The sequence below is a fragment of the Eleutherodactylus coqui genome, chromosome 5, assembly GCF_035609145.1.
Source record: "Eleutherodactylus coqui strain aEleCoq1 chromosome 5, aEleCoq1.hap1, whole genome shotgun sequence".
Classification (NCBI taxonomy): Eukaryota; Metazoa; Chordata; class Amphibia; order Anura; family Eleutherodactylidae; genus Eleutherodactylus; species Eleutherodactylus coqui.
In genome coordinates, this window is record NC_089841.1 from 263,464,348 (window position 1) to 263,480,554 (window position 16,207).

At 43.5% G+C, this 16,207-nt stretch overlaps 1 protein-coding gene across 7 annotated transcripts in view; it reads right to left on the minus strand.

Moving 5' to 3' along the window:
• Positions 1-344: 344 nt before the first annotated feature.
• MYO9B (myosin IXB) overlaps positions 345-16,207 on the minus strand; it is a 160,798-nt gene continuing 144,935 nt past the window's right edge. For 4 of the 7 annotated variants that reach the window (XM_066604607.1, XM_066604608.1, XM_066604605.1 and 1 more), the window contains 4 exons: positions 11,337-11,381; positions 10,362-10,495; positions 5,596-5,723; positions 345-3,645 (listed from right to left, as the gene is read on the minus strand). In XM_066604607.1, coding sequence (XP_066460704.1) covers positions 3,236-3,645; positions 5,596-5,723; positions 10,362-10,495; positions 11,337-11,381 — 717 coding nt within the window. In that variant the 3' untranslated portion in view covers positions 345-3,235. Of the gene's footprint in view, positions 3,646-5,583; positions 5,724-10,361; positions 10,496-11,336; positions 11,382-16,207 lie in introns of all 7 variants that reach the window. The other 3 variants (XM_066604612.1, XM_066604606.1, XM_066604610.1) reach the window with 2 other exon arrangements.

Sequence of the window (16,207 nt, forward strand, 5' to 3'; positions counted from 1 at the left end):
ACTTGGTCCCTAACTGTTCTTGCTTATCAGACCATTTGGAGCAAGCAGTCCCCGAAAGAGCAATGTACAAAATAAGGAATTATACTTACACTGCATTACTTAAAATGGAATCAAGCTTTCACAAATAGTGGACAGCATTCTGCTCCAGTTTCCTCTAGACATTCTTGCTTACATTACCTAGTCAATGTTTCTAGCGCACACACATGTATTCATGACATAGCGGACAATGGACACCTTGCTGTAAATAAATAATAATGCAAAAAAGGAAATGCGTTCTGCCAAGACATTCCATGGAAGCAAACACTTAAGCCCTTGAAGGTCATGGCCGTCGTATATTTTCTTAGAGAGTAATAAGGCACTTTATGACTTAAGAGGAATGCAAGGTAACAGAAGAAATGGGTTCAAGCCAATTATACACTTAGGCAGCTGTGTGCAAAAAAAACAAAAATAGAAAAACCTCAGTTTGCGTACCATGGTGAACACAAACCGGCAGAGAAAAGGGAGTTCCTAACTATTGAGCAGGATCCAATAAAATGACAGCGTAATAATTAATTCCATCCAATTGGCACTCAGCAATGATCTAAATATCCCAACTTACACAAGACCTTAAAGTGCATGTTAACCTTTTATGCAGGTTATTTACTTCTATATGCTGTTAGAAGGTAAAGTACCGTCGTAAGTACAGTACACTATGTTACTCGTACTGATGCAGAGTTATAGCTAGAGCTGTATTCATTATACCAGTACCTCTGGAGTCCCCCATGCACCCTCTACTAAGTGGCGCGCCAAAGGAGCCCTCAGTTAGCACAATAGGTCATCCACATATATTATAGACATATCCAATCCATAGATTAAAACATTGTGATTTGATCATTCCACACCTTTAGTATGTTAATGATTAGTAAGTGGCTCCCGACCAGCACTTGAATATTATACATGGCTCACAAGGCATAATAAAGTTTGAGGAGTCTGCAGAAGTTTTCCAGAGTTTTTAACACATGGCTGCTTTCTTCCAAAAACGGTGCCACACCTGTCCACGGGGCATATTTAGTAGTGCAGCTCAAGTCAAAATAAGTGAATGAACTGCAAAACTACACACACCCTGTGGACAGGTATAGCACAGCTCCTGGGAGAAAACAGACATTTTTTTTTTTAAATCTTGTACAATCTCTGAAGCTGAAATTATGCAATACTCTGCTGCATTGCATTCTGGGAGACTAATCAGATCACATGACTACATTTCCCAAAAAAGCTCATTAATCATGAGACAATGAGCCAGCAGGAAATCCTGTTAAAATTTGAGCTGAGCAGCACATATTCCCAATACACCCGTAAAGGAGAACGTACTACCTGCAGTGTTTTTCCAGGTCACTCAGCTTCGTGTATATGGGGTATCAGTGTAGAAACTGAAAAATAGTTTCAAAAAGGTAAAAGCTTTGGGGAGAGCCATCACAAAATCTATGTTATTGGAAGCCAAAGCCCAATTCAATATGTGCGTGATGGTAGTTGGCGCTGTTCACCTGTTATTATACCTTTTAGTTTTGAAACTTTTTTTTTTAAAAAACAGGAATAACTATAAGGCCTAATTCCCACTGGCGGATTTCTGCAGCGTATTACGTCGCGTAAATCCGCAGCGTTGCCACGCAGCTTCAAGGTTCTATTGAACCTAATAGCGCAATGCTTACGGTGCGGAATTCCGCCCCGTGAAAGCACCCGCAATCACCCACGGCATGTTCTGTTTGCCGTGGGCATATGCGCGGACGGCTTCCATTGCAGTCAATGGAAGCAGTCCGTCACACTATCTTCCTCTGTAGAACACCGGAAGATAGCGTGAAAACGCTTCCCAGCCCACCGCCGGCCGCGTCAAGTGGCGCGGCCCGCGCGTCACATGACATTGCCCGTGCATCATGCGTTTTACTGCCCATGCACGCTGGAGCGTCATGCGTCTGATCTGGAAATATGGGGTCTCTCTGTGGACGCCGTGACGGACTCCGCTGCGGAATTCCGCTTGCGGAGCCCGTCACGGCCGTGGGCGCTACGCCTAATAAGCTGATAAGAAACTTCTTCACATATATTACTTGAACATATCACATCAAATCCTCCAACTTTCCAAAAACTACTTAGTACTAATTCAATATATGCGTGACCAGTTGCCATTCCAGACACGTACAGATACTTGACTGAAAGCAGATTAAATTAAACTGCTCATTTGGAAAGGCATGTCAGAATAAATCAAGAGGTCTGCTCCATGGTTGAGGACACTTACTATTCATGAATTCATATTAGTGGTTTATTTTTCTATTATGTGAAATATGTGGGACAATGTAACCACACTTAACATCCCTTGGTTCATGTTGTGAGAACGGGCGTACAACCTTTAGGATTATAGCCAAATTTAACAGATGGAATGTTTACAGCTTATAACATTTGTCAACCTCAGAATCTAGAATGCCAAAAAGTTGGATGGAGTAGACTTGGAGTACTTCTACAAACAATTTAGTGCTTGGATTGTGGATGGGCACACAGACCGTATTAAACGAAGAAACATCTGTAAATGTGCAAATAGAAAAAGACTAAATACAAAATCATACTGATAAGGCACCTGTAGCTCCTACTCCTGCGTCAATGGAAATATAAAGTGGCCTTTGTATCTTGTACAGCTAGACTTTACGGCAGCATTTTCTATGGAGGCTAAACTCTTACTTTTTTTTTTTTTACTGCGTCTTGCTGAAAAAGTCTGTCATCTCTAAAAACAAGAACAATGTTTCAAACAAAAATTGAACACCTCTTGTGGCTCTTTAGGATAACAGTTTGGCCCTCCTCTTACTATATATATTTATATATAAAAAAAAAGGCAACAAAAATATTAAAACGCTATATCATATACATTTAAAAATATTACTGTAACAGGTGCACAAGGCCAAAAAGAAAAAAAGAAGAAGACACTTTTTGGTCCTATGATATTACAAACCTGGAATGAACGGTTTGAAACTGAATCCCTACACTACTGTAGGAAGGGTGACACTCATTCCTCACACTCCGCATTTCATTCATACACCCCAACACCGCATCCTGTACACAAGTGAGGGGCTGCAGTCTGTTTAAATACATAGATGAACACCACTCCTTTCCATACAATCATCCTTGATCTTTATGCCCCACGAGTCCCAGGGAGCTCCTTTCAGCAAGCAATATGAAGTCCAAAAATAATGTCATGTACTTTTTTTTTCATGGTTTAGAGGTTGGACTCTTCAGGACAGGGAATCTGGAGGTGAGGATCTGAAAAACGACGTATTAGTTTGGCGGTGGGTTCGTAATCTAGTGTTCCCTGTGTGGGCACCACAGAACCATCAGGGACATATACAGACTGGATGCTGTCAGTTCTTCGTCCAGGCTGCTCTCTCCTTCGAACGCTGTTCGAGTCATTGGGGTAGTCTGTGGCTTTGGATATTCCAGGGGGTAACTTTATGTTGGCAGTCGGCAGTACAGGATTGCGTCTTGTGCCTCTCATTTTTGCCAGAAAGGAAGAAGGCCTTCGCTTGATACTTGAAGGAGGATACAATGTAGACATAAGGCCTTTGGCTGTAAAGTTGTTGGATTTCACAACGGTCTGCGACACAAAAGCTGCGTCCACCACACACGTTGCTGTGGATAAAAACAAAAAATTTATACTAAGCGGTGTCCATTTTTTCGAGATAAGAATGTGCATGTCGGTGCTGTGTGACTTTGTTTAAACTGATTATGTTTAGCCATATTTAGAAGACTTGTCAAACTAAGTGCAGTGACTTGCCAAAGCAGTGGTTCTGGTACTACTGATGACATCCCCGCGGGTTGTGGTGCTATATAAAGTTTCCTCTGCCATGCACAACTTATGTCCAGCTCCTCGAATTGCTCCTATCCAGGCACTGAACATAAAATGTCAAACGGGTCTCATTTTTGCACTTTTGCTCTGGCTTATTGCTATATTTCAATATGGGAAAACCCTCAGGTTCTCTATTATCGCTCCCGGCACGGAGAACTTGCACCAAAAGCTTTCACCCTCTTTTAGCCCAAACTGAAAGCTGTATCAGATGCACCTACTTTTTATATTTACTGAAGTGCTCACAGATTTCAATGGCTATTAAGTACGGCTTCATTTTTTTTTTTCCTTCTAACAGTGGAAAGAAATTCTTCTTTGCATAGTGGTAAGGGCAATTGTTTGATTAGAGATTTATTCTTTGGTTCATGCCCAGATCCCATGAGCTCCATAATACACACAGTACAGAGGAGTAATATGGCCATGTGCATCAGCACAAAGTCAAAGTTTCCTGTAGTCTGGGTATTGTGAAGCAACCGGAAGGATCTTCAGGTCGAATCTATATATGGTGAATTTTCTCTGCATTGCAAATTGTGAAATTCATGTCACAAAAAGAAACAGGATTTTTTTTCCCCCCTGTGGGTTTTGCAGACTGACATTCATGAACGCTGGACTGTAGTTTGTGGTGGATTTTGAGATCAGAAACCTGCAACAATTATAGTTTTTCACATATGAACACTCTTAAGGGCTCATGTCCACGGGCAAAATATGATTTAAGATCCGCAGCGGATCTCCCGCATGCGGATCCGCACCCCATAGGGATGCATTGACCACCCGCAGGTAGATAAATACCCGCGGATCGTCAATAAAAGGGATTTAAAAAAAAATGGAGCATGAAAAAATCCGGACCATGCTCCATTTTCGTGCTGGGCTCCCGCGGGCTTCTATTGAAGCCTATGGAAGCCGTCCGGATCCGCGGGAGACCTAAAATAGGAATTTAAAAGTATTTACCCATCCGGAGCGGACCGGGAAGGTCTTCTCTTCCTCACGGCCGCATCTTTCTTGCTTCGGCGGATGTGCCCGGCGCATGCGCGCGGCACGTCGACGACGTGACCGCGACGTGCCGCCGGCGTGACGAATTCATCCGCCGGCCGAAAAAGAAGATCCGGCCGTGAGGAACAGCAGACCTTCCCCGCCCGCTACGGATAGGTAAATTCTGTTAAATTCCTATTTTCAGCGCTCATGTCCGCGGGGCAGGAGGGACCCGCTGCAGATTCTCCATGTAGAATCCGTAGCGGGCCTGATTTTCCCCGTGGACATGAGGCCTAAGGCTAATTCACACAAGAGGAACTAGGCACAGATTCTTTACGCAGAGCTTATTGACTTCAATGGGTTCATTCACAGCAGTGTAGTTTTCACGGGACTTGTCCTATCTTGGTGCGAATTACATACTGTAGTATCACAGCGAAATCAATGGGCACGCATAAGTACGCAGAAAACCCAAGTATATGCTGCAGCTTTAGGCACAAAATTAATGCTAATGTGAGGGTTTTTTTTTTGTTTTTACCCATGTATTTACCTGAGTAAAAAGAATACCGATAGGCAGAAAATGCAGAGCAACAGCGCATTTCAGATGGTAATACTCTGCGTATTCACGGACCAAAATACGCCCGTATGAATACACCCTTACAGAGGAAACTTCCTAAGTGTAAACTTTCTGGTATGTGATGATGAAGAATTCAGCATGCAATGTTTATATATAGAAAGAATACCAAATGACACACTACCTTAATACTGACCTTCCTTTTCTACAGGAACAGGTCTATCATCCAATAAGCTCTCTGTGCTGTTTGAGGTCTCGGAGTCCATATTCTCCTCATCGGAGCCGCGCTGTTCAAGCTCTGGAAGCCGGTAAGTAATATCTTCCCTGAAACACAAACAGGAAGCGAATAAGGTAACATCTGACCACTGAAAAACAAATGTCCTAAAACAAAATTAAACTTAACTGGCTGATTACATTGTCCTCACCACAAACACAGAAACCAAAACAGTCCGAAGTCCATTTAACCCCTTTACATCCGAGCCATTTTTCATTGGTGTTTTTGCATCCTGGCTTTTCAAGAGCTATAACTTATTTTGCCATTATTTTTGGCACTGTGTAATTTTATTCCCCTAGTGTCCATAGTTTAGGATAAATACTGCAATATTGTAATAGTTCTGATTTAGGTATGCGATATAAAATATTTATTCTTTCAAGATTTTTAAAAAATATTTTGAAAATTAAACCCATTTTGTATATATTTTTTGTGTCCCCATAGGGAACTTGAAGTTTTAATTGTTTGTCTGCCTTTACAAATGTACTGCAATAATTCTGTATTGCAGTGTATTATATCTTTACTGTAAGCAGGGCTTCATAGGCTTGATTCAACGGCATACATGCTAGCCTTCAAAAAGCCCCAGGCCGCCATGGTAACCAATCAGCACTCTGCGATCGCCTCGTGCGTGGTGGAGTTCCTCTGTTTACCAACTTAAATAATGCAGTCAGTATATTGACTGCAGCACCTAAGAGGTCAAATGGCTGTGATCAGCACAAACATAGATATTGGTCGTTGGCAGCTGCACCGACAGCGGGTCGGATGATTGGCAGGAATCTTCAATGGCGGATCCATTCCGATCTGCTATTGATGACCTATCCTGAGAATAAGCAAACAGAGGTCAACAGCACTCAAGCAAATCCTAATAAGACGAGGGGGAGGGAATGCAGAGCCACTGTAAGGACCTGAACCAAGGGCCCCTAAAGTATCCAAAAGCACAAAAAAATGTACCGTATATATCGGCGTATAAGACGACTTTTGAACCCCGAAAAATCTGCTCTGAAGTCGGGGGTCGTCTTATACGCCGGTAATACCAAAAAAAAAGTGTAAAAAAAAAAAATCATTACTCACCTCCCCCGGCGTTCTGTCGCGCTCCGGCAGGATGTCGCTCGCTCCTCGTCCCCGGCGCAGCATTGCTTTCTGAATGCGGGGCTTGAAATCCCCGCCTCCAGAAAGCTAATACACACGCCATCAGCCAGTTACAGCCATTCAATGACAGCATTGAATGGCTGTGATTGGCTGAAGGCGCACGTGTGTTAGCAATCACACCCATTCAATGATGTCATTGAATAGTGTGATTGGCTGAAGCCACGTGTGTTTTAGCCAATCACAGCCATTCAATGATGTCATTGAATGGCTGTAACTGGCTGACGGCGTGTGTATTAGCTTTCTGGAGGCGGGGATTTCAAGCCCCGCATTCAGAAAGCAATGCTGCGCCGGGGACGAGGAGCGAGCGACATCCTGCCGGAGCGCGACAGAACGCCGGGGGAGGTGAGTAATGATTTTTTTTTTCTCCATTGTAATACCGGCGTATAAGGTGAAAGTTGGGGGGTCGTCTTATACGCCCCGTCGCCTTATACGCCGGTATATACGGTAATGTAATTCCTTGGAATTATTCAGAAACACATAAAAATGAAGAGCCATGATTATTTTATTAGCAATTTCTTGAAAATGACAGTATTTTTCGCTTTATAAAGGCGCACCTAGTTTTAAGAGGAGGAAAATAGGAAAAAGTATTTTTAACAGACCAGGCAGGGAGGTATTACAGGAGGAATAAAGAGCAGCAGTACCAACTCGGAATGAGGTATATAACACTGGGTCAACCTTCCATTCAGGATCCAGCTGAGTGTAAATATAATGGTGATATTACTACTTGTCACCCAGCTTTAAAGGAGCCCTGAATGCCATGTCTGACTAGTTATAGCGACGTATGTGGTATAAAGGCTTGCATACCTCTACATTGTCACTCAGTTCTTCCAGGATCCTGAATGCCAACTGCAAAAAGGATTCCATTAGTTGTCACCCAACTTTTCAGGAATCCTGCATGGCATGTCTCATTATGGTGCGGTATGGTGTATACATTTCAACACAACTAGGCACAAATCAGCTCACCTCCCCTTCTATGAAGCTGGTAGCTGTGTGATAAAAAGGAGGAGGGAGAGCCAACCGGTACGTATAACTGATTGGTGGGGGCGAAGGAGCAGCAGCAGTTCTAATCAGCGGCTGCTATGGAGAGGTCCTACAATCCTTCGCAGCTGCTAGCCGCATCTGAATATGTAAAGCTAGCCATATACTAGACTTTGGACAGCTCCAAAGACAGACTTAGACCGCTTTCTGACAAATTCTCAAAGATTTCTTAAGAAAAGTTTTAAGCTGCAGCACTCTACAATGTCTGAAACATATGCATGTCGAATGGCAAATCTACATTTCATAAATGGAAGCCCAGACTCGGCCGTAGCAGAGATTGATCAGTTTTGTCCAAATTGTCATTTTAACGGACATGGTCATCCAAGATGGCAACCTTTACAGACCAATCATGGATGACAAATCATTCAGAAAACATTTGGCCAGCTTAATCTTGCTTCATAATTGTTCTGGCCCTCTTGGTTATTATGGACCAGGACATGTGACTACTGCAGCCAATCATTGGCCACAGCAGAGACCTTCTATAGCCAGTGATTGGCTGCAGCAGTCACATGTCCTGGTCAGCAGCAACCAGAAAAGGATAGAGAAGCTATTAACCCTTTGCAATCCAATTTTAGATTCAGGGTGTCCTAGGGAGTTTTCTCTTCCTGCCATCATACAATGGCGCCACCTGCTGGCTAGAGCCAGTACTGCGGTACTGGACATGTTGGAGAGGCCCCCGACAACAGAGCGGCCTGTTATCTACAGTAAGAATACCCTGCCGGACGTCTTCCGACATCGGAGCTGTACAGCCTTCAATCAGAATGTCTTTAGACGTCAGACAGTGGATTGGAACGGGTTAAGCAATTTTAAGTTGCAGGAAAGTCCCTTTAAGTAAGAAAACTATCAGTGACCAACCGCTACAGCAGCTTTATAGAGTGATGACCTCACCAAACAACTCCCAGCTTCCTAGACGTCTAAGTTGGAGTGCAAAATTGGACTTAAAAGGCATTTAATGTTTCTTGGAGTTTTAAGTGGATTTAGACACCACACACTGCACTAATTTAGTTTTGTAAGCTAAAAACAGGAGTGAAAACGACAGAGAAAAAGTATAACAGAAATATCCATACCCCTTCTGTGCTTGGCTGGACTCCAGATCAACATTTGTAAGCCAGAACAACAAGTAATGACCTAAAAATACTGCTGTGTCAAAGTGGTCTTAGTTTGTAAATCACCAATTAGGACTGTGCAATACATTTTTTTTCTCTAAACTAAAATATTTTGTAGGCTATTTCTTCATCATCTAAAAACAAAAAAGACGTACACCAGATCCCCATGTATCTGGAACATCTGCATGTGCACACTTACTAGGAAAAAATGAAAGGGATTGACATGTGATGGCTGTCTAAAAGGTACGTTCGCACATAACAGAATATTTGGGTTAAAATCCACACTGCTTGGCGCAGACTCTAACACTGATCTGCAGCAGATTTCACTCTCTCAATTAACCCCTTGAGTGGCACGCCCGGAAAATGTCCGGGACGAGCTCCACTGCTCATAGTGACATAGCCCGGAAGATTTCCGGGCTATGTATCCCTATGGGAGCTGCAGAGCACAATGCCACAAGCTGTGACATTGTGCTCTGCCTGCACAGACCCACACAGAGCAGTGCAAGGGCTTTGAAAAACCAGCAGAAGATATTGCTGATATGTCGGCAACCTCCTGCTTTGTTTACAGGTTGCCATAGAGACCATCGGCTTGTCAGAAGCAAGCCGATGGTCTCTGTGGCAGGGAGAGCTGGTTGTTAGCTGTCAGAGGACAGATAGGTACCAGCTCTTACAGCAGAGATCAGAGAAAACCTCCGATCTCTGCTGTGTTAACCCTTTACATGCTGCAGTCTATGTGACTGCAGCATGTAAAGGGCTGTCACTGCAGCATGTAAAGGGCTGTCACCATCGGACCCCTGGAATGTGATCAGGGGTCCTGATGGGTCCCTGTGGAAGTCCCCTAAAGGGACCAAAAAAAAAAATTCAAAAAAAAAAAAAAAGGTAAAAAATAATTCAAAAAAAAAATCAAAAATACAATCACACATGTGGTATCCCTGCGTCGTAATGACCCAGAGAAGGAAGTTAATACATTATTTAACCCCTTAATGACATGGCCCCTTTTTTTCTTTTTTCCCCATTTCTTTTTTTCCTCCCGCCTGTTTAAAAAATCACAACTTGTCCCGCAAAAAGCAAGCCCTTATATGGCCATGTCAATGGAAAAATGAAAAAGTTATGGCTCTTGAGACGCAACTGCAAAATTAGTTGAAATTCAATGATTAGACCATTTTAAAAAACCTCCCCTGGTGGGCACGACAGGGTGGTAGGAAACCCGCCACTCAAGGGGTTAAAGGGATAAAGCCTTCTGTGGATCCCCGTCATCATCTACACTAATTGTTTGGTTTCTGATGCAGAATTGGACACAGATTTTCGTTTGGATTTTCCACAGTTGAAAATGTGCACCAATTCCACTTTGTGTGAACGTGACCTACAGCAGGCAAAGGTTTGACTTTTATCACTCACTTCTCATCCTTAATAGTTCTTATCCTCTCGATCAGTAATTCTGATTCGCGGGCAGCATCACAATCTGCCAAATGCTCCTCTTGTACAGCTTCCAGATCAGGTAAGCCATTGCCGCTGGGAGACGGGTTCTTACTCTGCAAAAGAAGAATACTAATTAGATTACCTTGAAAATTAATGAAACTGGAAACCCCCAGGTTAATATTTAGTCCTGTTCAATTCAGAAGTTAATTTGTTTCAAAAGGAAAATTAAGCCCGTGCAAAAGATAAGCAAACATTTTAATGGACAAGAAATTGGGATCTTGAAATGGTTTTGGCCAAGGCCACGGAATAGTTTTGAAAACTAAGATTTATTTTTGTTTTTTTTTCTCTTTAAGTAAACATGATTAACCCTTTACAATCCAATTTGTATCCTGGTTTTCCTAGGGGGCTTACTCTTTTTCTGCCGTTATACAACGGCGCTATCTGCTGGCTAAAGCCAGTACTACATGAGATGACACATTGGATAGGCTCCAACAGCAGAGAGGCTGGCAGTATCCAGTAAGAGAACCCCCAACTGGTATCTTCCAACATCGGAGCTGTACAGCCTTAAATCATAATGTCTTCAGAGGTCAGACAGTGGATTGGAAAGGGTTAAACGTAAATATACAGTCAGGCGGTACATGTTCTACATAGAAATGCAGAATGTGGCCTTTTAGTTGCTGTGGAACATAATTGAAGAGGGCTCCTTTAAGACCGCATGAAATTACGCAGAATCAAATATTAAAGAAAAAAAATCATAATTTGACTGCATTGAATGTATGCGATTTAGATCTGTGGGGCCTGTCACACTATGTAGACACCCCTCACATAGAAGATTTTAAAATTTGGAGATGGGAACAATTGGAGAGTGATTGACCATTAAAATAGTCTGCGCTGCTATGACATTTTATGTGATTCAAGCACTTCTAGGCATGCAGCGCAAGAAATTATACCTACCAGAAGCTCGACAGGAGAAATAAATCCTAAATGACCAGACCATGCCTGTTGCAGGAAGAGATGGGTAAACCACACAAGTCTCAGAATTGAATACAAAATGCAACCAATTAGAAAAGTAAATCAACTATTTTCTGCCAAATACCATCATACAAAATACAGGGTGGCAAAGTTTGGCCATACTAGCCAGTAGAGCTTTATGGTGGTTTACTATAGACATATATGGGAGTGCAAATTCTTGGTTCAGTCTGCACAGGCACATCCACGCCCCATAAAGAGCCACACACAGGGCGTACAACTAGAATGGCTCTCCCGGGATGACCTGCCAGGCGCAGATGCCCGACCGCTCGTCCCAGCGATCATCATTCCTGAACTTTTACACGGAAACGATCATCACACCCGCCTATATTCCCTTGTGAACCACTGTAAATTAACTCCTTAACGTTCCAAGACGTACAAGACACCTGCAAATAAAATAAAAAAGGAGCAATAAAATCTAAAGTTCTCAGATTATACCGGACACATTACATCCTACAATGAAGCAATATTCATTGCAGAAAATGCTTTTAGTTTGTACAATAAACTTCAAGAAAACAAATGGTGCAACATGTAATAGAATGAAAACTCCGAACGTAGGAGACTGATTGGAAACTAGTAGAGTGTCGTTCAGGATCGATCTTTATTGTTCTTTTTATAGGTCACACGAGAGATAACTTTATCTGGGTATAGACACATTTTTTTCCATATATCATTATACTACATATCTTTCCTTCCCCACTGATGGGTGGATGACAGTTTCTCCCCCCTCCCACACTTTTGTTTTGTTTTTTCTTTTCTCCTTCCTCTTTTAGAACAATCTAATTCTGGTAGCTTTACTAAGAGCTATGATTCATGGGAAAGCTTAAAAATAGGGCTTAGATAAATGCAACTGTTGGGTCATTTGATAGACAGGAATGCTAATTAAGGGCTATTACCAAAATGAAGAATTATCACTTGTTGCTTAACTACCTGATTGTGTTCAGATATAATAGGTGGGTTAATGAAAGCTACATGTAATGAGAATGATTCAAAAGGTCTATTTACGGTTACTTAAAAACTGAAATGCTTCAATAAAAACTGATTAACCCCTTAACGACCAGCCCATAGTGTTTTTACGTCCTGCCCAAGTGGGCTTTATTCTCTGAGGACGTAAAAACATGCTTCCTGCAGAGACTAAAGCCACAGGGGCTCTGGACGTGACAGCTCCATGCTGTCGGTGCCCGCAGGTAGCCGACAGCATGGAGCTGTCATCCCGGGCTGCGGGGACCCCTCCCCGGCATTGCAATCGGCGCTATCCGATGGATAGCGCCGATCGCAAAAAAGTAAATAAAGCAGTGAAAAAAGATAGATATTCAGCTGCCCTGTTGGATCGGATCCATCAGAGCAGCTGAAAATTCTTACCTGGCTTGTCGGCGGTGTCCCCCGGACCCGCTGGCGGCCTTCTGCGCATGCGCGCCAGACGATTACGTCAGGCGCATGCGCAGAAGCCCGGCAAATTCCAAACCTCCTGGCTCCCGGCTCCTGAAGGTAGCCGGGAACCAGGAGGTGTTACCGGGGACAGCGGTGAGCGGTCCCCGGGCCCGCGATCACCGCTATCCATTGGATAGCGGCGATCGCGAAAAAGTTTTAAAAAAGTGCAAGTTTCACCTCTCCTCATGGATCGGATCCATGAGGGGAGGTGAAAATACTCACCTAAGTCCTCCCCGATGTCCCGGGACCCGAAGTCCCACATCGGGCGTGTGCACATAGGGGCTCCAGCCCCAGGAAATTCAAAATCCCTTTGGTCCTGGCTGCCATGTGTAGCCAAGAGCAGAGGGATGTCACTGGGGACATGATCACTGTCATCCAATGGATGACAGTGATCATGTAAAGTTAAAAACAAGTGTGAAAAAGTAAAAAAAAAAAAAAAAAAAAAAGTTAAAAAAGTTTTAAAAAGTTTAAAAAAAAGTTTAAAAAGCGTACGTTTCATCTCCCCTCATGGATCATATCCATGAGGGAGGATGAAAGAACGCACATAAGGCCCCCAGATTTATCCGCGGACCTTACCCCAGCTTCGGCGCACACGCCCGTCGCCAAAATGGCGGACGCATGCGCAAAAGCTGTGGATTGCCAGGATAATTGAAAATCTCCCTGCTCCTGGCTACAAAACTGAGCCAAGAGCCTGGAGATTTCATGGGGGGCCGCGGTGAGCGGTTCCTGGTCACGTGTTCGCCATTATCCATTGTATAACGGCGATCACGTAAAAGTTTTTAAAAAAAAAATTGAAGTTTCATCTCCCCTCACCGATGCGATCGGTGAGAGGAGATGAAACTTTTTACCGGAGGCCTCCGTATTTGCACCCCGACGCGATCTTCATCCGTGAACTTAGCCGGATTCTGCACACGCGACCGCCGGCAAAACACCGGACACATGCGCAAGGGTCGGGGAGTCCAGGAAACGTAAAATCTCCTTGCTCCCAGCGACCAATGGTCGCCGAGAGCCTGGAGCAGTGACGGGTGGCCTCACTGAGCGGTCCCCGGACACGTGATAAAAAGGTAGCGATCTACCTTAGGCCGGTCTCACATGACCAGATAGGAATTATGAATTCCGCATGCGTCTGATTCGCGGTAATACGCAGATCAATTGCATTGGATTACACAATTCTGCTCACATCAGAAAAGAACACAGCAGGTTCTATTTTACCGCGGATATCTGCAACATAGAGCCCATTGTGCTCCGTGGTCGTGGATATACCTGCAGCCCATACGCAACTACATTGTATACGGGCTGCGGGTACCTGCGTCATCGCTAAGCGACGGTGCGGGAAATACAAACAAAAAATAGATACTGCGCATGACCGCCCGTGTAAGTATGCAGTTATGCGCAGTACATTACATGGCCGTACGCAGGGTCACAGCCGGGCTCACAGCCGGGATCCGCTGCGGGCCTCCGCAAGCAGATTCCACCTACGGCTGCGTGAGCCCGGCGTTATTCAGACCGCTACCAGTAATACGCAATTTACAAGAAGCCCCGGGAACGCTCGCCTTCATGCAGTTCCAGGAGCACCTTGTTGAGCGCCTTCTCTGTGAGACCGCCGCACCTCATCAAGCTTACGGAGACTCCTGGAACGCCACTTTTTACACCCCATACCCGCTACTGAGGTCAAGAAATGACCCCCAAAAAGCATGAGAGGAGGGGGGATACCGGTTTTATTGCCCCATGGGCCCATTCCAACTAGCCTCCGTAATTACCCGTCTTCGGAAATACCACACAGTTCACATTATTACTTTTATCTAAGATTTGCGAGCGCCAAAAAGGGCGCGGAGTGTGTGGGGGGCGGGGGGGATTTTTAGGGAGTCAATTTTTATTCCGTACAAATAAGCAATGGGGCCTGGGATTTATTCAGTTGGGCCCTGAAATCCAACGGGTGGTTCCCTCCTTTATAGGCCTTGCCATGGGTATGTTTCTGAACACGGGACAAACGGGGGTATCCATTTTGGGGTGAATGTCTTCATTCCTATGTACACTGTACAAAAAAAACTGTTTTTAAATTTAAAAAATTGCCAAAAAATTGAAAATCATAACTTTTTCCTTCTGCTTTGCTTACATTCATTCAAATACTGTGGGGTCAAAATACGCAGTACACCCCTAGATGAATTCGTTAAGGGGTCTAGTTTTCAAAATGGGGTCATTCGTGGGGGTTCTTTATAGTTTTGGCCACTCAATGGCTCAATAAGAGGGCAAGGGGGCCTGGAATTGATTCAGTTGTACCCTGAAATCCAACGGGTATTCCTTTCATTGTAGGCCTAGCCATGTGTCCTGTAAGTCTATTAGGGCCACAATGGGTATGTTTCTGAACACAGGAAAAACAGGGGTATCCGTTTTGGGGTGAAAGTCTTCATTTATACATGTGCTGTACAAAAAACCCTGTTATTAAATTGATGCAATAGCCCAAAAAATGAAAATCGTAATTTTTTCTTACTGCTTTGCTTAGATCTATTCAAAAATTGTAGGGTTAAAATACACAGTACACCCCTAGATAAATTCGTTAATGGGTCTAGTTTTCAAACTAGGGTAATTTGTGGGGGTTCTCTATTGTTTTGGGCGCTCAAGAACTCTACAAGTGGGCAATGGGGCCTAAAAGGACTTCAAGCAAAATCTATGTTCTGAAAGCCACTGATTACTCCTTTCATTTTGGGCTCCGTTGTGCATGCGGACATAAGATTAGGGCCACAATGGGTATATTTCTGAAAACAGCAAAAATAGGGGTATCCATTTTGGGGTGCAAGTCTTCCTTCATACGTGTGCTGTACAAAAAAAGCTTTTTTTAAAATGACAGAATTGCCAAAAAAACGAAAATCCTAATTTTTACCTTTTGCCTTGCTTGAATTTATTCAAAAACTGTGGGGTCAAAATACACAGTACACCCCTAGATAAATTCGTTAAGGAGTCTAGTTTTCAAAATGGGGTCATTTGTGGGGGTTCTCTATGGTTTTGGGCGCTCAAGAACTCTACAAGTGGGCAATGGGGCCTAAAAGGACTTCAAGCAAAATCTATGTTATGAAAGCCACTGACTACTCCTTTCATTTTGGGCCCTGTTGTGCATCCAGACATAAGATTAGGGCCACAATGGGTATGTCTCTGAACATGGGACAAACAGGGGTATCCATTTTTGGGTGCAAGTCTTCATTCATATATGTGCTGTACAAAAAAAGCTGTTTTTAATATGACAGAATTGCCAAAAAAACGAAAATCACAATTTTTTCCTTTTGCTTTGCTTAAATTCATTCAAAAACTGTGGGGTCAAAATATGCAGTACACCCCTAGATAAATTCCTTAAGGGGTCTAGTTTTCAA